This window comes from Adiantum capillus-veneris, chromosome 15, assembly GCF_014529385.1.
Source record: "Adiantum capillus-veneris isolate H3 chromosome 15, ASM1452938v2, whole genome shotgun sequence".
In the NCBI taxonomy this organism is placed as follows: domain Eukaryota; kingdom Viridiplantae; phylum Streptophyta; class Polypodiopsida; order Polypodiales; family Pteridaceae; genus Adiantum; species Adiantum capillus-veneris.
The window spans coordinates 16,360,854-16,385,231 of NC_140945.1; the positions used below are offsets into that span (position 1 = coordinate 16,360,854).

The 24,378-nt window shown below is 44.7% G+C and overlaps 1 protein-coding gene across 1 annotated transcript in view; it reads left to right on the forward strand.

Moving 5' to 3' along the window:
* Nucleotides 1-1,643: 1,643 nt before the first annotated feature.
* Nucleotides 1,644-24,378, forward strand: part of LOC147440325 (uncharacterized) — a 61,713-nt gene continuing 38,978 nt past the window's right edge. Inside the window, exon 1 of the mRNA XM_086530109.1 lies at nucleotides 1,644-2,332. Coding sequence (XP_086386235.1) covers nucleotides 1,769-2,332 — 564 coding nt within the window. The 5' untranslated portion in view covers nucleotides 1,644-1,768. The remainder of the gene's footprint in view (nucleotides 2,333-24,378) is intronic.

A 24,378-nucleotide genomic window follows, 5' to 3' on the forward strand; every position in this document is an offset into this window, starting at 1 on the left:
CTCTGTAGCAGGGATTGGTACGGTGGCTGACACTAGCATGATGCATAGTGGAGTTTTACAGACCATACAGACTTGTCTACAAGATTTACATGTAGGTTATAACGTGGATACGCACGCTCGCCTATTACTAGAGCCGATACAATTGCTGCATGTAGATCGAGCGAGCGAGTCAGTGGGCATAGGTTGAGAGAGTGTCTCATCTATTTTGTTGTACATACCAATAGTTTAGCTAGTAGGACCCACTTATCGGCACATTCGCCTTTAAGTGGGAGATTGTTGGGGTAAAGGCATATGTGCCTTGCCCGACCACCCAGGCTGGGCGCCCCCCCACTGACCACCTTATTAGTTGTACATATATACAACAATAAGGAGTAGCTCATTTGAGTCTTGCTCCACCCACACAACGGTCTACTCTTTCCTTGATTTTTTAAAGATTTCTTACATTGTTTAGTGAGCTTTGTGTCCAAGGATGTCATCTCTTGGAATGCATTGATTAGGATATGTAAAACAAGGGTAAGGGTAGGATAAAGAAGCTCTAAACTAGTATCAACCAATATGAAGCAAGGGTTTCCCTTCAAATTTGTTCTCTTGTATTGCAATTATAGGGAGATATGTCCAAAAAGGGTTGCCTAGGGAAGCAATTGACTGTTTTGATTATGCAACCATATGTACTCATTTGAAAAGTTCTAAATGCACACTCTCTTAAAATTGAGGATGAAGGCCAATTTTATTTTAATAACCTGAGGCAAATATATGGCATTACACTAAACAAACAATGTTGCACTTGCGTGGTTGATTGTTTTGGATATTCAAGGTTTTCTGGCAAATCTAGAGAGTGATCAAGATGATGCCATTAGTCAATTATCTTTTGGTTTGGTCACTCTTCAGTTGTTGGTAAAAAATGGGGGAACTTCAAGCTTGAAAAATTTGCATTTGACTTTGATGTACATCTAGATGGACGCAAGGCTATAGTATATATATTACTGAAGTAACAATTATGCATCTATTGGCATGTCACTACTTGTCAAAACTAGCATGGCACCTTCTCCATTCAAAATGACAAATCAAGTGCGGCCTTTCCTAACACCAACAACAATAGATTGTTGGGGTAAGCCCCACTAGTGGCTCAAATGGGAAAGCCCACTAGCCACTTAGGAAAGATGAGATGATGACATGGTCCAATAGCAAGAAGATGCAACCTCTCTAGTCACCTATTTAAGAGGCTATTCTGTACCTATTTAAAAGGCTATTTTGTTATTGAAACTTTTTCTTTGGGTTGGGGTTGACCCACCCTCATCTTTTATTACCACGGGATGGGAGATGAGGGACATACGACAAAGAGCATGATCGGTGGAGCGGGGGGGCTTTGGGCCATCGGATCAACACAGCGGGGGCGTGGGGTTAGGTTTTCATAGTTATGGAGTCATGACACTTGCAACGAGTCCTGATAGGTGGGTTGGATAGGGCGTGGGTGTGTTGAGTGTGGTGAAGTCCAAGGCTCGAGGCGCGATCGCAACGGTAGGGAGCCTTTTTTTTTATAATCACATGGAGATGGGATCAACAACGGACTAAACCTCCGCCGTAGATCCCTAGCCTTTGGCCTAGTTGGAAATAGGAATTTTACACACTTTTCTTGCGGGTGTCTTTTGCAAGCCTTTCCTAGTTGGGCGTCCAAGTGCGAATGCTGCAGTTTCGAAGGGTGAAGTTCTTCTATCTGAAACCCTACTCTCAGCGTTAACCCCATTGCAGCAAGCCTGCCAGGGTAGCTATGGCGTACGATAGCAGCAGCTATGGAGGTGGGTACGATGATTCTTTTGAACAGAGGCCCGAATTCAAGAATGCTAGAGATCTCGAGCAGCAGGAGCCCGACTACGACACCAATTTCGTGCCTGATGTGGTCAAGAGCTTTGTTGTCTACCTCTATCGCTACATAAGGGAGAAGAATGTGTACGAGATCTTGCAAATGTACGAGATCAGCTTCCAGAAGCTCAGTGAGCGCATGTTCAAGCAATCTCCATGGCCTGTTGTTGAAGCCATAGCTCCTTATGTGGACAACGATCACGTCTTTTGCCTCTTGTATAGAGAACTCTGGTTTAGACATGTTTATGCGCGTCTTACGCCTACTCTCACTCAGCGCATGGAGTCTTGGGATAACTACTGTAGCCTCTTCCAGATCATTCTTCATGGTAATGTCAATATGCAGCTCCCCAACCAGTGGCTTTGGGATATGATTGATGAGTTCATCTATCAGTTCCAGTCTTACTGCCAGTACCGGGCAAAGCTCAAGACCAAGACTGATCAAGAGCTTGCTTTACTTCGTCAATATGCAGAGGTATGCCATTGCTTTCTTGTAACTCAACTGGTGACACTTATTCTGTGCACGGCGTTTTGCTATAATTACAGTTTAGTGTTATATTTGGTTGCATTACTCTGGTTGCACTACTCTCTTTAAGGGTGGGTTTCTGTAAATCAAACTGGATGGGTTGTCATGTTAACTATAGAGTGGCATTCATCGCTTAGTATTATTACAACCCCCCACTTGAGAGGTTCAGAGCTTATGCTACTATGGGACATGATATCGGGCCCTAAAAAGGACTACACAATTGAGAATTGAGTTTAGAGGGGCAAATTCTGTGGGTTCTGGTGTTGTGACTTCTTTACATACATTGCTTTATGCCACTCATATTGCAAAGCTATGCTTAGAGTTTATAAATGCTTAAAACATTTGCTATAGTGTCCACATGGTGTCAACGTCTACTGATTCTTTGTGCTCTTGAAGTTTTTGCAACAGTTTGACGATCTCTTTCACAATGGCAATTTCTCTGTAGAATGATAATTGATAGGAGTTACCTCTTATCTCAAAGGAAGTGCAATGACATGGTGGATGTCGCTAATTGCTCGATCTGATAGTCTTAAAACTTGACATGATTTCAAACTTGCTTTTTATTCTAGTTTTCTTGATGAAACCTTTGAAATAGGGATGATCTTGGCTTGATCAAACCTAATGATGTAATATTCCGAGACCCTCGAGGCATACAACAAGAGATTATACTTAGTTTTACTAGTCTATTTTCTGGGACTTTCCTTTCGCAAATCGGATTGAGAATTTCACAGTTAGTTTGTCTTTTTTATTGCATGATTGGCAAAGTGGTTTTTAGTATTTCTCAACTCTTAAAAGCGGTTTATCACATTATGAAAAAGGAGTTGGTTTTTAAGGATACTATCTCAATACCTCTCAATGGAATACAACTTTTTGGACAAACAATTCAAGTTTCAACATTTTATTAGCAACAATGATCTTCTGGACTTTCACTGGTGCCTCCTCGGCACTTCCCGCTAACCCCTTAGTTGATGGCCGAGTATAGAGCCCAAGGGAAGTACTATTTTTGTGGTCGGCAAACAGTGCATCTTGAAAGAGAGAGATAGAAACCACACACAAGAGACCTAAGAAGGCGGAGTTTCCCTAGAAGCATTGACCTTCAAGATGAGTGTCACGATTGTGACATTCTTCGTCTTGGTTTTACCTTCTTGCTTGATTCTTTTGCAGATATGAAGACGCACTAGATCCGAGACCCCCGATTCTCCAAAGAATGTGTCCCTTTGCCCCAACTTCCAGGAGTTGCACGTGTTCGGCGAATAGCCATGCCTCTTTAGTGAATGGCTGCACCTTTACGCCGGACGGTCACGACTCTATAGCAGAAGGATACGACCATTGGCCTAGAGTCATGTCTTTTGACCTATGGTCATGTCTCTTCATCATGTCTCTTTAGTTTCTACAAAAGAATGCCCTTGTAATACAGTTCAATCAATCAATGAATCAATCAAACGCAGAGTCTTCTGAGTCTTATCTCTGAGTCAAGTTCAATTTTCTTAAGTCTTAATCATGAGTTCAAGTACTTAATTAAGGATTAGCACCTAGAATCCTTATTATAAGAATTCTAGGTGCTAATCCTTAATAAAGTACTTGAACTCATGATTAAGACTTAAGAAGTTTGAACTGAACTCAGAAACAAGACTCAGAAGACTGTGTATTTGATTGATTGAACTATTGAAAACTGAGTACAATAGGCTTCTTATATAGGAGACGAAGAGACGTAAATGAAAAGACACGTCTCTTGGTGAAGAGACATGACTTTAGACGTAAAGACATCCTTTCAACGAAGAGCTGTTACCATTGGGCGAAGAGTCGCACCCATAGAGCGAAGGGTGTGACCAGTCGTCGAAGGAGTGTGGCTTTTGGCGAAGAGGCACGCCGCACGTCTCTTGAGCGAAGGGTCGTGACCATCCAAACGGAGGGGTCCTCCTTGGCATGGCACTTCGCGTATCTGCAACTAGGAGTAGATGTAATACTGTTAACGTAGTCACAATCGTGACATTCCCTCCCTCTTTAAATAAAACCCAGGGTAGTTGTAGAAACTCCGAGAAGAAGAAAATGTAATGTTGTAGTGCTTCTGCATCCAAAGCTCTTTCTGTTAAGTCCCATGTCATGGCACTATTATTGACCATGACTATTGCAACTTGATAAGTGCCTTTGTCAAAGTCATTTGTAACTTCGAGCTTTGTCCAAGAAAAGATTGCATTTGTATCTGCTTCGAGTGAAATTATTGGTAAACTGACTTGAGTTTTCTGTTGAGTGATGACCACTGGTTTGAAATTTGTAAGGTATTCTATTGGTTTGTCTGGAACAGTAAGATCCTCCTGAAGGGATGTTGTAGACTGAGACAGAGTAGTGTTTGGAGGTATGTCTATGTGTAAAGGTTTATCAATAGAACAAGTTGTGTTCAAAGATTGAATTATTGCAGCGACTAAAGTCGTGCTGCAAGAGTCTGCATCTAATTTATTCTTTGTATCGTTTAAGGTAAGGACTTGTATCTTCAAGTTTGAAGAATTATCATTCACCATAGCATCTGGTATCTGTTTAGAGACAAAGACTGTATTTTGCAAGGGCGGTGATGAGGTGAATTTTCTTGCTTGGATCACGGCCAAAGAAGGGGTTATGTGCTTGTTGGTTGTCACATAAGAAGTGGAATCTTCTGAATCTTCAACTTTCTCAGCGAGTATTAAGGCTTCCAATTGATAAGGGGGAGGTCGAGGGAGTTGTTGCCTCTTAGACCTTTGAAGGATCCTCTTGCACAAGGAAAGGATCAATAAATCTTGAACTTTACCACCATCAGATAAGAAAGGCTTAAATGTAGGGCATGGCTCGCGAGAGGGAACTTGTTTAGCGTCGCGGCATTCACGATCGAGTACTCGACTAGGGTCGGATATATGTGCCACTAAGTAAGCCCATCTTGATATTGTTGATGATCTTTTGGAAGCTTCATGTTGCTGCTTTTGTTGCTGATGGTTCCAAGAAGAAGTTTGCTGCTTAGAATTGTAACAGTTCCAAGAATGTTCATGCGAAGACTTTTGCTGCTCGCACGAAGGTACTTTGTGTCTAGTTGTCTTTGATAAACCATGCTTTGGGTGACAATTTCGATTCCGAAGGCTTATATTTGAGTGGTTCTTTCTAGTCGACCATTGAAGCGTCGGAAGAGATGCATGTATTGTCCGAGAAGCAGTTGGGTGACTTCGAGAAGAGGGTTGTATTTGCATATGATCCAAGCGAGTGTGAATCGATGCGAGGCTTGTTGAAATTGTTGCCATCTCCTTTTTGAAAACTGCTATCGGATCCTTGGGTAAAATATTGTCGTCGTCATTGTGTGATTCGGCCATGCCGATTGTTTAGCGAAAGTAACTATTTCTCTGAATAAGCTTAAGATCTGATACTTTGGCAGCGGAAACTGTGTCTGGAACGGGTTTCGGCTTTGGAGTCGGGGAATCGGAATGATAACCTCCAACTCGAGTTCGGGCTTTCTCTGGAGTTTCTAGAATGACAATGATCTCCTGTGAAGGACGAGCATTCACCGGCAAGTCTTCTTCGGAAACCTCGTTTACATACGAGACGTACGGCAAGGGCACGTTGAATAATTTGTCTGCCATCGCATGCGCAAAGTGGTGGCGGAGAGTGTGCCAACGCTGAGGGAGAGAGCGAATCTGGGAGGTGACTCGTAGAAGAAGCAAAACGTTGTTGCTGGTCATTTTGTGATAAATTGTCACTATAGTGTTGTGTCCACACTTTAATAAATCTGGGGAGACCAGGTCAATTTTGTTTGGCCGGTCACTTTTAAAAAAAAAGGCAGGATCTTAATAATATGGTGCGCTGCTGAGTTTAATAGTTGGGCGCTGCAAGCTTTTACGTAAAGAAATAACCAGCGAAAGGTTGCAGCCTAGCCAACGTTTCAACGTAGTCATGTGAGCGTTTTCAGAATAATCAGCCCGGCGTTTTCTACCTAATCAGCCCAGCGTTCAGTGCCTAATCAGCCCATTGTTCTCTGCCTACCCGAGAGGAAAGGGTGCGCAAGGGGCAAGCAGCGAAGGGGTGCAGCCAGTAGCGTTGCAAAAATTTAGCCCAGCGATTCAGATTTTTCAGCAGCCCGCAGTGCGAAGAGGCACGATTTGCGTAGAAAAGCACTTTCAGCAGCTAGCGCTGGGGAAGAGGGGTGACTCTTGGTGAAGGGGTGCAGGCAAAGAGAAGGTGTGGTCGCTTGCAAGGTCATTGCCTTTTCGCGTGAAGGGGTGTGAAACTCTCGGAATTGAAGGGGCACTTCCGCTCGAACCTCCTCATGAAGTGTCATTATCACCGATACGCCCGCACACACATTTGTACTGTTGTCCGTTATGCATAGAATTGGAACAAAATAAATTTAAGTTACCTCATACCATCAACAAAGAAGTTGAATTCCATCTTTCTTCTGCTTCCATGCAACTCCGGGAAGGGGGGGAGAGGGTAGCGGCAAGAGTGAGAGGCTCACAACCTTCGGGTCTCGAGAAAAAATTTGCTCTGATACCACTGTAAGGATTCTAGGTGCTACTCTTTAATTAAGTACTTAAACTCATGATTAAGACTTAAGAAACTTGAACGGAACTCAGAAACAAGTCAGAAGACTCTGTGTTTGATTAATTGAATTGTTGAAAACTGAGTACAATAGGCTTCTTATATAGGAGACGAAGAGACATAAATGAAAAGACACGTCTCCTGGTGAAGAGACATGACTTTAGACGTAAAGACAAATCCTTTCGGCGAAGAGGTGCAACCATTAGACAAAGAGTCGAACCCATAGAGCGAAGGGGTGTGACCAATCATCGAATGAGTGTGGCTTTTGGCGAAGAGGCACGTCTCTTGAGCGAAGGGTCGTGACCATCCAAGCGCAAGGGTCCTCCTTGGCATGGCACTTTGCGTATCCGCAACTAGGAGTAGATGTAATACTGTTAACATAGTCACAATCGTGATACTTATAGTAGTATCAGAGCAAATTTTATTCTCGAGACCTGAAGGTTGTGAGCCTCTCATCCTCGCTGCTACCCTGTCTACACCCATTCAATGCACTCTTACTTTAGGAGAACTCAAAAATCAGACCATATTTATGGAATCATTTACAAAAAACTCTAGAGAAGGTGGGGATAACACGACTAATTGCAAAAAATTTGAGGAAATTGAAACACGAATTGGATAACAAGGAGATTAGATCCGTAAAACCTAGGGTAGTTGTAGAAACTCCGAGAGAAGGAAATGTATTTCTGCTTGCTTTTGCATCGAAAGCTCGAACTGTCAAGTCCCATGTCATGGCACTGTTATTGACCATAACTATTATGCCAAACTGAAAATTGATCATATCTGCAACTTGATAAGTGCCTTTGTTGAAGTCATTTGTATCTTCGAGCTTTGTCCAAGAAAAGATTGAATCTTTATCTGCTTCGAGTAAAATTATTGGTAAACTGACTTGAGTTTTTTGCTGAGTGATGATCATTGTTTGGAAATCTGCAAGGTACTCCATTGGTACCTTCTTGCTTGATTCTTTTGCAGATACGAAGACGTACCAGATCCGAGACCCTCGATTCTCCAAAGGATGCATCCCTTCGCCCAAGAGTCGCACTTGTTCGGCGAACAGCCATGCTTCTTCAGCGAATGGTTGCACCTTTTGTCGAAGGGTCACGACTCTACAACAGAAAGACACGACCTATGGTCACGTCTCTCCATCGTGTCTCTTCAGTTTCTATTTATAAACGTCCTTGTAACACATTTCAATCAATCAATGAATCAATCAAACACAGAGTCTTCTAAGTCTTATCTCTGATTTAAGTTCAAGTTTCTTAAGTCTTAATCATGAGTTTAAGTACTGCTCATAGGTCTACGAGGCATGCACCATTTGAGATTGTCGAGGGTGGTAGAAAAGTTCTATTGATACTGTGTGTAAGGACAAGATTTTTGAAGGAGATTAGAATTTAGTATACATAGGATCTGAAGTCTGCTTTTGCAAGGGTAAAGAGGCTTTGCAGAAGTCTCAAGCACGACATAAGAAGGCAACGGATAAGCATTGTCGTGACTTGGGAGTTAAAAGGAGAATGATTGAGTGCTACTTCGCTTTGAGAAAGCACGCCTATGAAAGGGTAAGGGTAAGGAGAGGCTTTTCCCAAAGCTTAGTATGCGACTATAAGCAATTCCAGATTCAAGAAAAGATAAATGATGTGTCCTTTCATCTGAAGGTTTCAGATACTTAGAAGATTCACAATGCTTTTCATGTCTCTATTGAGACCTTTCAACGGTGAGGTGCCAGAGGATAGGGAGCTATAGAAGCAACTAGAGGTGGAAGAGTCGGAAGAGAATCTTGCTCTCGAACATGTATTAGCGTAGAAGGAAAGGAAAGTGAAGGGTAAGTTGGTCTACCTATATTTGGTCAAGTTGATGCAAAGTGGATGGAGGATGATGATTTTGCAGATTCTCCTTGGGTACTAGAGCTGGAGGCTTTTGATTTAACACAGTGTATTCCTTAAGTGTACGCTGCATCAATGGGTGGAATTGGGTGCGTTGCATGTTGCACAAGAGGGGAGCCACTCCACTCGTTTGTTACAGAGTGCCTAGATGGAATAAAGTCACTAATCTCTCCATGAGATTTTAGGGGTACTGACAGACTGACAGAAGTTTATGGAATGATGTAACTAAGTCAGACTTTGTAAATAATTAATTTATTTACGAGAAAAGAATTATCTAATTAGTTGTGTGCACATCAGAATAGATTTAGCAATTTTGGGGCCTCAGGTGCGCCCAAGTTTGGGCAAGTGCACCTCAAGGAGACCCTAGCAGAAAATACCCTGAAGCCCTAGCGATTGGGAAATCGGGTCTTCAATGAAGAGGTAGATAGTAGCCTCAAATTTCAGGCTCAGAAAATTACGCACGCTAGTGCAAGCACAGGAATGAGATGGGGTCCTTAGAATAATAACCCTAAGGCCTGATTATTTTACGGCCTTAGGATAAGTTAGTTAAAGTATTCTTAAATGATTTGCGCTGGACCAAATGGCCGGACAAGTGCGAACAGGTAATGCCAGAGCACTGTCGGTACGGCATTGCGTTGGGGAGCAGCTAACAATTTAATTGGTTGCATCTATGTGTGCAGTTGTGCACTTAATTGCACATTTCATTAACTAGCATAGGATTTTTAAAGTCAAAAGTTGAATGGTTTTTAAATTTTAAAGTAAGTGTGCCACTTGGCACACTTTCCCATGCAATCTCTCTCTCTCTCTCTCACTCACTCACTCTCTCTCTTCATGCTAGCGCCCCCTCTTCTGGGAGGCTATAAGAGAGCAGTCCCTCCCCCTCTTGCTAGGTTGACAGTGCACTACCCCCCCTAAGTTGAACGTCCTCTACGCAGTGAAGCTCTCCATTGAAGCTTGAGAGCAACACCTTGTGGTGTATGTGGAGCCTTTGTGCACCCATTACCTAGAACAAGGCCTCTCATGGTCATAGGCAGCTGTGGGAGAAGTTTCATCGCGTAAAGCAATAGAAAACTCTTTTTCTCTCTCTACTAGCTGCTGCAAATTCTCTGTTTTCAGCCCCTAATCACCTGTATTAGGCTGAATTTCAGCAAAGCTTTAGTAGGAAACTATTCCTCTCTACCTACTATACACACACAAAGTTTGGAGCATTTTCGTCGCGAAAAGGACCTCCGTTTCGGCATTGGAACGCGCTCAGGTAACAACTTCTGGCTATGTGCAGAAAATTACAGCAAGCGTGTGCGTGTGTTTTGCATGTTTCCTTCGTGGGTTGACTGCAGGAATGATTATGTCTGAAGAGACATAGTTAGCGGAAGATAGACTCTCGTTTTACCTATGCGTCTAGACTCTTGAGCTCCTTTCAGAACTCAAGATCCTCTGCCTTATCCTTGCACTAAATCCCTGCAACTGTCTTTGCATAGGGGGAGGTGGTGAACTCATCACTGATGAAGACTTGTCGAACCGCATTTTGACATTCAGACAACTTGTGCACAAGAAGAAATTTGAAAGTGAAGTGGGTGTCTGAATACTTTAGAAGCACTTTGTTGCTGACCTCTTGAGGTACTTACTTTGAACCAAGTTGTGATTGTTGATGAAAGTAACAATCTTCAAACAATGATTGGAGCGATCCAGTCTAGCTTGCCGATGTCTTTCAGAAGGTTGTTCAAGCAGTGTGCCATGCAAAAGCACACTAACACATGCGGATAGTGGCCCTCTATAATAGTTGTTGTTGCCCTGCATAGTTACAGGGGACGGGGGGGACGGGCCCTAGAGTCGAGGGATGGCCATAACCGGGCCGGGAACGGCAGGGAACGCCGAGGGACGGACGGAAATCGGGTTGGACGGGCAGGTCGCAGGGGGGACGGACCGGGGTCGGACGGACCGGCAGGGGTCGGACAGGGTCCATTCAAATTTATGCCCGTTTTTGACCGTTTGCAACGGTTCTGTGCAGCCCCAACTGCCATATTTTTGGAGCCTTGGCCCTTGGGAGGCTATAAAAGGCTCCCTTGGGCCTCTTAATACTCATAGTCTCAATGCTCAATGCTCATTCCATTTCCCTCAAGCTAAAGGCTCAAGCTACTCAAGTCTCAATCATCAATGCTTTCCTCTCTACTCAATGCTCATTGCTCAAGCTTGAAGCATGACCATTGACTACTCTACACTCTAGTCTCCACTCTCAAGTCTCTCCCTCTTCTACCCACTTTGAAGTTTGAACTTTGAAGCTCTCCTCTCCCTCTTCTACCCACTTTGAAGCTCTCCTCTACTCTCTCTCCACACAAGCTCTCCTCTAACTCTTCTAACTTCTAAGCTCTACTCTCTCGAGTCTCTCCACCATCATGTCATCTCAAGCCAACTCCACTTCTCAAGCCGCTTCTTCTCGAAGGAGGCCCGCCGTGCAAACGTGGTCATGGTGGGATGAAGTCGACTTTAGCTCGCGTGGCAAAGGTGGCGGTGCAAGACCATGGACGTGCAAGCTATGTCCATACAAGAGATCGGGTGGTTCAAACAAAGTGCGAGCCCATCTTCTTCATGAACCCGGTCACGAGGTGAAGTTTTGCCCTCATGTAGCTCTCGAGAAGAGGTTGGATCTTCTTGAGAAGCTCACGGTGTATGAGGTAGCGGAAGCGGCCAAGAGGGGCCGTTTTGTTGTCGTTGATCCCTCCGCCACGGCGACACCGCGAGAGCAAAGGGAAGCCAACCTTGACGACATCGCTCGAACCTTCAAGAGCCATGGATCTACACCGTCCTCTTCCGTTCCGCATCGCCAAACCACTCTCAACGAAAATTAGAATCCTAAATTGAAGGAAGAGGTGGATAGGTCGGTTGCCCGATTCTTCTTCCACGACCACATTGCCTTCGCGGTGAGTTTCCCTTGGCATATGCACATTGCAATCTTCCATTTTGTATTTATAATGGGTTATAACTTCTCGACTATCGACTCTCCATACTAACACAACATGCTCTATTTTGTGTGGATAGGTCTCCATACTTTCGAACCATGGTTACGAAAATAGGGGAATATGGCTCCTCTTATGTGCCACCTTCATCGGAGAGGCTTCGCACCACCCTCCTTGACAAAGAGAAGCTTGCCGTGAAGCAAGCGGCTCAAGCAACAAAGGATTTGTGGGAGACCAATGGCGTCTCTCTTCTTGTAGATGGATGGAGTGACACCCGCAAGCGGTCCATCCACGGGGTGGTGGCCTACTCTCGGGGGGAGATGTACTTTGTGGAGTCACATGATGCATCCGATAGTGGCAAGGCCGCCGAGATGCTTGTTGCGGAGTGGACAAGCACCATAGAGATCACCGGCATGGAGAATGTCCTTTGTATGGTTGCAGATGGAGAGGCGTCAAATAGGGTAGCCGGAGCTATCATTGAGAGCATGTATCCCAGCATCCATGTCACATTTTGCATGGCGCATTGCCTCAATAACCTCCTCAAGGACATAGGGAACTTGTCATGGATTTCACCCACCATTGGTGACGCCTCTCGAATTGTCTCCTTTGTGCTCAACCATCAAAAAGTGCGCCATGAATTCTCAAAGAGGAGCCACTTGTCCTTGCTCAAATATTTAGAGACAAGATTTGTATTTAATTGGCTTATGCTAGGCCGCTTGTCTACATGTGGTGGAGCCTTAAGGGGCCTCTTTCTCAGTGATGAGTTCCAGGCCATGCCGGAGTCTACATCAGCAGTAGGATTGAAATGCCGAGAATGGGCCGACGACGTCGCTTGGTGGGAGGAGGTGAATACTCTTGACGCCATGATCAAGCCTATTCTACACCTACTTCGAGTGGTGGATGGCTTGCAGCCATGCATTGGCAAAGTCTACGAAGCCATGGATCGGATGATAGAGGCACTTGAGAAGCTTGTGCCTGACCCTGTTCAGTATGCGGAGATTCATCGCTTGTGTGAGTCGAGGTGGAATGGATACTACTCTCCACTTCATGCGGCAGCTTATGTGCTTGACCCTGAGTTTCAAGGAAGGCGTCAAGAGACCGACAAGGAGGTGAGCAAAGGATGGCGGCTTGCATTGGAGCGCCTTGAGCCTAGCAGTGACATTAGGCGCAAGATTAGAGACGAGCTACTCAACTACAGGCAAAAGAAGGGCTCCTATGGATGTGTAAATGCACAGCTTGATCGCAACAAGATTGGCTCGGTTTTGTGGTGGGAGGACTATGGAGGAGATGACCCACATTTGCAGCGCTTGGCTGTTCGTGTCCTTAGCCAAGCATGTACCACTAGTTGCTTGGAGCAACTATGGAGTGTGTACAGCCACATTGCCTCTAAGAAGAGGAATCGCCTTGGGGTTCAGAGGGCCAATGATTTGGTGTTTGTGAGTGCTAACTTGCGCATGCTTGCCAAGAGCGTCACACACAAGGCAAATCCTTTCATTGAGTGGGAGATGGCACAAGAGAATCCATCTATGGCCGATACTCTTTTGTAGGAGCTAGAGGAGGATTTCGAGCCTCAATGCGAGCCTCTCGAGCCCTCATACGTCGTTGACGACCTCGACTACGACGACGATGTGGAGATTCAGCAGGCGAGCACTTCTTGAGTTTGATGATCATTGATCACTCGAGTCTAGACTCTCACTCGAGTCTCGAGTCTAGACTCTTGAGTCTACGACTCTACCTACTACATAGCCCTTTGTACTTTTTGTTATCCTTGAGGCCTCAGGCTTGTCCTAAGTCCTTTACGCTTTTTGACTCTTGAGCCCTTGTGGCATGCACTTCTCATTTTGTATCCATCGATCATCGATGTTTTATTAGCACATTTCAGCCTATATGACTCGCGTTCTTTGGTCTATTTAGTGTAAATTTATGGTCAAAGTGATGCTCTATGTGTGTGGCATGTGTGTAGGTCAAAAAATGCCAAAAAAACTCTCTTTTTTTTTTGCCATTCCGACCCCCGTCCCCGTTTCCCGACTTTTGCCGTCCCGACCCCGTTCCCGACCTCGACCTGCCGTCCCATGTAACTATGTTGCCCTGTGTGACGCCTCCCCATCTGTGACAAAGACCACCACGTGTTGCTCACTGATCGTTTCTATGGCCGTTGTCCACTCTGCAGAGAGGACATCGGCGGACTTGCCACTCTCGGGGGCATCATGAGAGTGCACAAAGTACATCTCTCCACTCGAATATGCGACGAGACCATGAATAGATCTCTTCCTTGTATTGCTCCACCCGTCGGCAATAAGGGAAACGCCATGTTTTGCCCAAAGACGTTGAATATTGAGTGTTGCTTGCTCCACGATAGCCTTCTCTCGATCGAGCAAAGTGGTTCGGAAGCCCTTGAAGATGGCGGCACATAGCCGGTGTGATACTCTCCTATCCGTTGCACCATAACTTTCCAATACTCCGACCTATTTCGATCAAACATAGCAGAGGTTAGTATTAAAAAGGCGGAAATGAGTATAATGGAAGAAATGAGAGAGAAGATTGATTAATCATAAAACATACCTCACTGCGACAAATGGGATATGGTCGTGATAGAAGAATCGGGCCACAGCTGCATCCATCTCTTTCTTCTTCTTTGGGTCCCAAGAGGTGGCAAGGGTCCTTTGGCGACGAATCGGACCCAATAAAGAACCACCGACACCTAAACTGGATAGAGAGGAAGAAGGGAAAATGAGGGTCTTTGGATCGATACCTTTGCGTGCGGGCTTGGCGTTATGGTTGAATTGCTGATTCTTTTCCTCGAGCTCCTTCCTCTTCTCGATAGTTATGTTGGTGCAAAATTTCACCTCATGTCCCGACACTCGAAGAAAGTGTGCCCTCACTTTGTCATGCCCCCCTTTCCGCGTGTAAGAGCATAACTTGCATGCCCATGCATGAGAACCTCCTGCCGCTGACAAGGTGCCTTCCGAGGTCACTTCATCCCACCACGACCATTCCTTCGCCTTTTGAGTGTTGCCCGCATGAACGGAGTGGGTTGTACGAGAAGAAGAGGCCATGGAGTGATGGATGAAGAAGCTTGAGAATCGCGATAGAGAGCTTGAGAGAGGCTTCACTTCTTGAGAAGCTGAGAGTCGAGACCAAGTGAGAGAGAGCTTGAGCCTTGAAGCCTTGAGAGCAAGAGAGAGCTTGACAGCCTTGAAGGCTTGAGGCTTGAGGCTTGAGATCTTGAGAGCAAGAGAGAGCTTGAAAGCCTTGAAGGCTTGAAGCTTGAGGCTTGAGAGCTTGAGATATGAGTAGACCGTAGCGCCGAGGGGAGGTGAAGCTTGAAACTTGAGAGCAAGAGAGAAAGCCTTGAGAAGTTGATTCAACTTGAGAGCAAGAGAGAGCTTGAGAGCTTTGTTGCTTTGTGAAGGAAAGGGTGAGGGGGTGGCACAATATATAGGAAACTGTATGAGCCGTTTTTTCACTTCTGCCCGTTTGCAATCGTTGGCCGATTTTGTCCGTTGCAACCCGTTTCGGCCGTTCCGGATCCGTTCCCGTTCCCGTTCCCCCGTCCGTTCCAGTTTCAGGCAGCTTGTCGGAACTGCAGCCCGTCGTACCGAGGCGTTCCCTCCTTGAAAATGGCCGTTCCTTGGTAACTCTGTGCATAGAGTCAGTGTCTACTGAGCTAGTTTAGACATTGGTTTTAGTCTTTTGTTTGTTTTGCAGGTGTAATCGTGGGCCATTACTCTTCTTTCAAGAGGGAGGTATGCCACAAGTGTAATGACGTGGCATGGTGGTCTGGCACTAGTGGACTGGAAGGGCCAATAAAGAGGCCATACTAAATCTCGAAGGCCGTACTCAAAGGACCAAATCTCTAAGGCCACACATGAAAAAATGACGCCAATACAGCTAACGTAGACAACATGAAACATGTCTTGATTTGTAAACTGCCACGTGGCAGCGCTTACGATAGCTTTCCGTAGGATCTTTTGGCGTGGAATTTGGGCTTTGTTTTTGGTAACGAAAAGCATGATTGGGACGCCCAGTTTAGGGACCCATGTGACTTTTATAAGGAGCCTTAGGGGTGGGCTCTGTAGATCAGATTAGGAGCAGATTGCAGAGAACACACCCTCTGATCATTGTACCTTTGTGATCATCAATAAAGAAAGTAATATCGAAAGGGGTGCGGGTCTTTGAGGCTAGTGCATTTGGAAGCGAAACTCCATTGCTTCGTGTCGACTCTTCTCTCTTTCTTTCTATTCAAGTTTTAGTGTTACAGTTTTTGTATGTGTGTAACTTTTGATTTCTCGCTTGGGTGTTCAAGCCTATCACAATATCTACTTATGTGTTATGGAATTAATGAAAAAACCTCTTTTTGTGTATCTATGCATAACCCGATTTTGTTCACGAGTCTATATCACTTTCACTTTAGAGCAAAACCTATTTTACTTTTTACAACAGTACTTGGATTGTTTTCAAGAATCCCCTTCTGTATTGCCAACCGTGCTCCTTGAAGATCAAGTGACAAGAAATCCCTAAGATTTTGGAAGCTTCACCTTTCAACAAGGCAACCCATTGATAAAGTAAAGTAGATTAAAAATGAAATTTTCGGCCAAGCTAGTGAATTGTTAAACAATGAATACATTTATTGGAGTTCTTCCTCATAATGTTCTCTAGTTCTCCTTGTATAGAAGAAGGATGGTGTATGGCGCATGTGCATTGATTACCGTCGAAATCACCATGAAGAACCACCTCTTTATCTCTTGCATTGATGATATTCTGAATTTACTTCAAAGATCTTCCTGCTGCATCGACATGAAGAGTGGCCACCGTCAATGTAACGGGAGGGCACCACGTGCCAATAGAAAAGAATAGACTGAATAGACTTTAGACGCTTCAAAACAAATGAATGAAAAGAGACATTGCACACGAGACAATGAGTGGCGAAGTTTCACCCCAAGAGAGCAGAGGCCCCAAACCATGGCGTCCCTTTCGGTATTTCTTTATATTGCTTCAACTCAGTACAACACCGACAACACTGCTTTGCATCTTCACGCGAACACATGAGATTGCAATTCTCTTGTGAAGGCCCTTGGCCATCAAAAGCAGCTTATATGAATAGCATCAACTTTAAAAGCATTTGGTCTCAAAAAGCTAGTGTTCTTAGGGGCTGTCCGTAGACTCCGTATAGCAACGCTACGTCAACAGTTTTCGTAAAACACGGAGCTATCAGTATAGCAATCAACCAATTCACGGGCGTCCGTACAAGTGCCTCGACAACAACAAGTGTGTGCGTGTGTGTGTGTGTGTGTGTGTGTTTTATTTTTAGGCCCCATCAGACGGGGTCCATAAGTTGTTGGGGGTTAGGATTTAAATCCTAACCCTATAGGCCACTTGGTGAGGATTTGTAAGTTAGTGAGAACTTCGTCTTCTTCTAGGGTTTAGGCTCCTCGGTCAGGATCTGAAGGGCTCCTAGGGTTAGGGCTAGGGTGCCCAACCCTCTAGGTCTTCTATGGCTTGACACGTCAAAAATTTGTGACAGTCAAGTTTGCATTAAGTATGCATATGCACCGAAGTTTGCTTCTCAGATAACTTTTGGCTATATGAGTTCTTGGTCATAGCCTTTGGGTTGACAAACACACCGGTCTCATTCAACGACATTATGGAGCGTATTTTTGGCAAGCATCTCAAAAAAACATGGTTGACACTTTTTTCGAGGACTCGATCATCTTTTCTAAGAGTGAGGAAGACTATTGCTGGCATCTTGCTTTGGTTTTTGAAGAATTCTGCAATCACAAATTGGTTATCAATCGTAAGAAAAGTGAATCCTTCATGCAACTAATCCTCTACCTTAGACATGGTATATTTGCATGGGTGCACAGTGGGTGAACTTTGAGGTGTTGATAGATGACAATTTATGATGATTTGATATAGCCGTACAGAGATGCTTTTAGATTCACTTAAGTTTTGTTTTTATGGATTTGACGTGGTAGTTTTGATGGCATGTGTTCGTTGTCACAAACTGATGACGTGGCAGCCCTACCCGTTGAAGGGGATAGCAGTACGGATATTTGGCAGATGACGTGGACCGCAGTACGGAATTCCGTGAATCGCGTTGGCATGCTAACGTGACAGTTGTACGGACTTCCGTGTTTTGCGTTGACATGCCACGTGCAGGCTGTGTATAACCGGCTTGTACAACGTAGAGGGCGGTACTATTTCAATTACCTGTTAACATTACACAGAGCACTGTGAAGAAAAGAGAACACAATTGCGTCCAACGACTAGAATGCGCACACGAGACCGACACCCCGCAGGCCCAAAATTGGCGCCCCTTTCGGTATATCTTTATTCAATTACCAATTGACGATCCGTACACTTAGGCCAAACTCTCACAAGCTGTCCAAACCTGGCGAGGGCTGAAAAAGCAGGTTTCCGACCTGATTTCGGCAGCATAACGGTGCCAGAACCCTTGTAGGTCAAAACACCTATCTAGGATAGATTCCCTCGCCCTTTAGAAGCTTTCTGATGAGCTGTAACAGAATTTCAGCGTGCTGTAATTCTCTGTTTTTCTGCTGTTGGGTGCCCAAAACCTTATACATGCATCCCAAGGCTTTCACGGAGTTCCCCCGGTGCTCCCCTGCAGTTTAGGTGCAAAACCCTAAACCTGCAGAAAAACACAGCAGGCTGTAATTCTCTGTTTTGGATCGTTTTAAGCGGAGCGAACATGCCTACGTGTGTCCCAAGGGCTCCCGCACGCAATGGGACAGTTTCCTTGTGAATTGGAGGAGTTTTCAAGCGAGAAAACTCTCCAAACTCGCAATCTTTCCCGATGGAACTGCATGTACGTGTGGGGGATTAGATGTTATCTAATCCAGTTCCTGTTCATAAGGCTCTTGCCTTGGCAAACGCGCATAATGTCACAAACTGGTGACGTGACAGAGCCACCCAGACAACACACACCCTACTGATGACGTGGTTGATTGGTTGACAGTATGGATTGCCGTAATTCACGCTGACTGTACGGAATCCCGCAATACGCGCTGACGGTGCTGATATGGTTGTACAGATTTTCGCGATATGTGTTGACAGTGCTGACGTGGGAGGGAGTACGGATTTCTTGCTTTTGCGTTACTGTGTACAGAGTTCCGCTTTTAGCGCTGTCGGCTTTTAGGATAAGTTGTTTTCGATTTTGAAAGCTTTTGGGGCTCTGCTTTTAGCATCCCTTGTAACTCTTTATAAGTGACCCTAGGGGCTCACTCTGCAGAGCTTTTGAATGCAGAGTCTGAGAGCGAGCACCTGCGGGTCGGTTGTACTTTGCTCAAAGATTAATATAAAAATAAATACCAAAGGGGCGCAAGTCTTTGGGGCCAATATCTCTTGGCACAGAACTACGCCGAGTCGTGTTGACTCTCTTTTGATTTGTGAAGTATTTTTAACCTAAATCTTTGCTATGCCGCGGTAGAATCTTGACTAGGGGTGTCCAAGTTTGTAACAGTGGTATCAGAGCATGACTGATTTCTCTTCTACTGGGAAATCTGATCCCTCATCTCGCGACACTTATGGATTCGGAAAAGAATCAATCGACTTCTTCCGAATCCGTTGAGGCAGGAGGAGATCACACAGAAGATTTAAATGAATTAACAGAAGATGAGTACGAGCCACCCCGGCCTACAAAGTATGAACTTCAAGAGATGCAGCGTCGACAACAGGTTGACGAGTGCACAAAGCAGATGATTCAGTTTGCGAAAGATCCTCAGTTTGCAAAATTTTCGTCTCAGCAATCCATTGCTAAAGTCCACACTCAGTGAAAGAAAGCCATCGAACGAACAATCAAACTAGCAATCAAGAAAGCTCCTTCTTCGAGGATGTTTATAGAACAAGAACTTCAAGAAGTAGATCATATTTAGATCAGTCAGCGTTTGGAGACGAAGAATCAATCCAAAAAGCAATCGAAAAAGCGCAAGAAGGGGACTGACTACCTTGGTTATTTGGGCCGTCAATCTTCTTTTGCATCTGCAAGAAAGCAGAAGAAGCGTGTACACTTTGAAGGATTGCCTAGTTCTTCTTCTTCCTCTTCTTCTGACAATTCTTCTAGCTCTTCCGATTTGAGGGAAAAGCACAGAAGGGCAAAAAGCGAAGCAAAAAGCAAAGCTTTAGAAAAAGCAAGAAAAAGGCAAAGAAACTTAGATTTCGACCAGTTTTTGATAGCTCTACAGAGGAGTCATCCTCTGACAGTTCGGACTTCGATGACCACATGTTTTATGCGAAGAAGAAGCACTCCTATAGAGCCAACCAATATGACTTCATCGAAGACAAGAGCAAGAAAATAAAGGAATTTAGAGAAGGTGGACAGTGGATAAAATTTGAATCCTTTTCTGGATTCCGAGATGCTCCAGGGGCTTTGGCCTTCATCCAGCAGTTTGACATAGCCTTCTCTGGAGGGCATTACTCAGAATACTCCAAGATTAGGAGGGCTGCATCTTTCTCAAAGAAAATGCTCAAACATGGTGGTCCACTCTTCTTCTGAGGAAAGAAGCTCCAGTGAAGTGGTTGAAATCCAAAAGGCCCTTTATTTCTTCCTGGTTGACCCGGGAGTACGAATGGGATGTACGAACTGCTTGGAACCATCTTCGGATGACCAAGAGAGATTCTTTGGACGTTTATTGCGAGAGATTTTAAGACTCTTTTCTACCAACCTCATGATTTAAGAAGGTCACCTTTAAGGAACAGATTGAGCGGTTTTGCTGTGGGCTCCCTTCAGAGATCCGAGGCTATTGCCTTGAAGAAAAGTCAAATTCTATTCAAGAATTAATTGGTCATGCAAAACGGGTTTCTCGTAAATTCGGGGAATTTGACTTACCCCACTGATGAGATCTTGACTCAGAGGACTAGACAGACCTTCAACAATGAAAGTAGAAAGAAAAAGAGTTCCCAAGAAAAGAAGGATACACGACCCCGACTGACTCTTCAAGAAAGGGCTAACTATCTCAAAGAGGAGAAGTGTTTTGGTTGCGGGGAACAAGGGCACATCTCCGCGAAGTGCCCCAAAAAGGCAATGTAAGGACAGACTGAAGACAGGCCAGAGAATTTTGGAGCAACAAAGGAACGTGACAGAAAAGGCAAGATGAAAGCAGGACTGGTACCAGATTGCATGGCTATTGACCCAAGTTAGATAGATGAAAGTATAGAACTTTGCCGAGCTTGGGGCAAAGTGAAAGATCAAGAAGCCCTTATCTTTTTTGATGGAGGAGCCAAGGCCAACTTCATTTCACCTGAATTGGCGGCGCGACTCGAGATTACACCCGACAAGATGGGACCACCAGCAGAGGCAGTTCTAGCAGCGCCCAGACGGGACACAACCATTACGCCTGACATTGGAAAACTTTGTTTGCACTGTTAGGGTTATTTAGGGCACGAGGACTTTTACATCATAGCTTTAGAAGAGTGTGACGTCCTCCTAGGAGTCCCTTGGTACCATAAGAACAACGTTGTGGTCGACTATCGGGCTAAGAAAGCAACCTTGACAAATGAAAAGGGTACTTGATGTAAAACTGAAGGGTGAGTCCGTCCCTATTGTATCGGCTTCGGCCATTTCCAAATTAATGTAGTCCAGTCCTTTTGTTTACTCGATTTATTTGAAAGAGTCGAATGATGAACACAGAGCGAATATGTCTGAACTTGACAAAGAACACCAAGATTTTCTCCACACACATGCTGATTGTTTCTCTGAAGGCCTGCCAGGCGAGTTACCCCCATCTTGTCCTAAGGATCATACTATTAATTTGATTTTTGGAAGCACACCATCGAACCGGCCACCTTACCGTGTTAGCCGAGCCCAGAATGAAGAGGTCATGAACCAAGTGAAAGACCTTCTTGAAAAGGGTCTTTCCAATTGAGTACTTCACCCTACTGCTCTTCGGTGTTGTTGGTTTTAAAGAAAGATGGATCTTGGAGAATGTGTATTGATTATAGAGCTCTCAATAAAATCACTATCGGAAAACAGATTTTCGATTCCAAGGATGGATGATATTCTTGACCAACTTCAAGGATCCTCTTGTTTCAGCAGGATTGATTTGAAAAGCGGATATCATCAGATTAGAATCGCTCTGGAAGATGTCTCCAAGACAGCCTTTCGCACAAGTTTCGATTTGTATGAATTTTTGGTGATGCCATTTGGCCTTATCAATGCCCCAACGACTTTCTACCAAATGATGGATAGGATTTTCCGAGAGTATTGATCTTTTGTCGGCACTTTCTTTGATGACAACAGTCTTCTCCAAGGATGAAGCAGAACATAGACACCATCAGCTACAGGTCTTTCAGGCATTGCGTGATTACAAATTAGCTATCAATGCCAAAAAGAGTGAATTTTTCTTGCTGAAGATGCTCTTTTCGGGACACATCGTCTCAGCAGCAAGAGTACTGATGGACCCGGCCAAGATTGAGACCATACGTGACTTGCCAGATTTCAAGAATGTTCATGAAGTGAGAAACTTCTTGGGCTTGTGTTCTTACTACCGACGGTTCATTCGAAAGTCTGCAGAGGTAGCTTCCCCTTTGCATATATTGACTCAGAAAGGAGTCCCTTTCTTGTGGGGATTGACAGAGGTGACTGCCTTTCAGACACTTAAAGAAAAACTAACTACTGGACCAGGAATTTGCCTACAACAGCACGATTCACTCTTCGACGGGGAAGGTGCCATTTGAGATCATTGAAGGTAGTTCGAAGGTTCCACCCTCCCTTAACACTAAAGGTAAGATTTTTGAAGTCGATCAATACACGAGGGACTTGGACAATGCTTTTGCCAAGGTCCAGGAGGCTTTTAGGACAACATAAGAAGGCAGCAGATCGACATCGACGAGATTTGAAATTAAAGGAAGACGATTGGGTCCTCTTACGTTTTGAGAAGGCACGTCTAAGAAAGAGCAAGGGAAAGGAACGACTTTTTCCAAAGCTTAGCATGAGATATTATGGTCCTTTTCCGATAAAAGAAAAGATAAATGATGTCTCCTTTTGACTCAAGCTGCTCGATACTTGGAAGATTCACAATGCATTCCATGTGAGTCTATTGAAGCCTTTTAAAGGTGATGTGCTGGATGATGGGGAGCCCAATGAGCACAACCCGAAGTGGAAGAAAGGGAGGAGATACTCGTTCTAAAATAGATTTTGGCACACAATGACAAAAAGATAAAAGATAAAGTGATTAGGCGGTTCTTGGTTAAATTCAAGAACTATCTACATCGGATGCGAAGTGGATAGAGAAGGGGGACCTAGCAGATACTCATCAGATTTTAGAACTTTACCTTGAAGCATTCGGTTTATCATAGTCTACTCCAGCGAGGGTGAATCTAATGCTGTGGGTTTGCACAAGAGGGGAGTTGCTCCGCTTGTCACGTGACACATCCAACCCGATGTGTCCATGGACAAGCTACAATATGACAAGGGTTCAGTTCAGTCAAGTCAGTCTAGAATAGGAAGTGATCTGGCACTTTTGTGAGTCTGTTCGCAGATCGTACATGCCCAGACACTTAGAGTAGATGCATATCCTCTGGTTGCACACAACATGACCATCAGAATCCATCAGGGGAATTTTCCAGTGCATTAAACCTATTTTCCCTATTTTTGACATGTTTCACTTATTTATTAAGTGACTTTTGTTGGGAACTAGGTAGGGCAATTTTGCTAAAATAATATATAAGCAAACCAGAGTTAGCACTTTCTGGCAGAAGAGGCAACAGGACGTGACATTCAACAGTGCACCTTCTCAACAAGACTCCTCGGGCAAGAAGACATAACGTTTTTAGCCAACAAACCCCAGGCAAGCCTAGCGTTTTCCAGGACAGATTCAGCCTTGGCGTTTTGCAGTTGCAGATCAACCCTGGCGACAGCAAGACCAAGTAGATCACTAACGTTTTTGCATCAGCACAAAGATCAGCCCTAGCGTTTTTGGATCTGCCAGACAACTCAACGTTGTTGCAGATCTTCGTGACGGAACCTCATTAAGCACCAACGTTTTCAGTTTTCAACAGTCAGTACTTGCAGTAGAACCCTCGAACCTCGCAGATCTCACCTTCCCGTAGCAGACCCTCGCCGCACGGTCAAATTCCGCGAAGTTTACAGTTTCAGCCCAGAAAACGCAGATTTCAGCATCTGTGTTTTCAGCGCGTCGTCGTCGCATCGTCGCCGTTGCCATCGACATGGTCACCGACATAGAGTCAGAACTCGACAGATAAAGATTTGCAGATTTCAGTCCTTAGCGATTTTAGTTCTCAGTCCGTCTCGTCGTCGTCCTCATCGTCGGCAAGTCCAAGCATTGTAGAGATTTATGCAATCATAAGTAGACCGCTCTCGCCATAGAGAGTGGGGCCTTCGGAGGAGGGTTTTGACAACATTCTGGTGTCGTATTCTCTTCTCTCTCTATCTCTCAGTTTCATGCACCTTCATTCACAATGTCCATTCACTTTGTTTGTGTCCATTGCACTCTCTCACTATAGGAACGGAAGGCTCTCCCTTCCGTAAGTAAAAGGAACCCTTGAGCACAGTTCGGAGCACTCATCTTGAGCAAAGTTCAACATTCACTTTCGTTGCACCCTACACCGCTCCTTTGTCAACAGGTTACCCCGA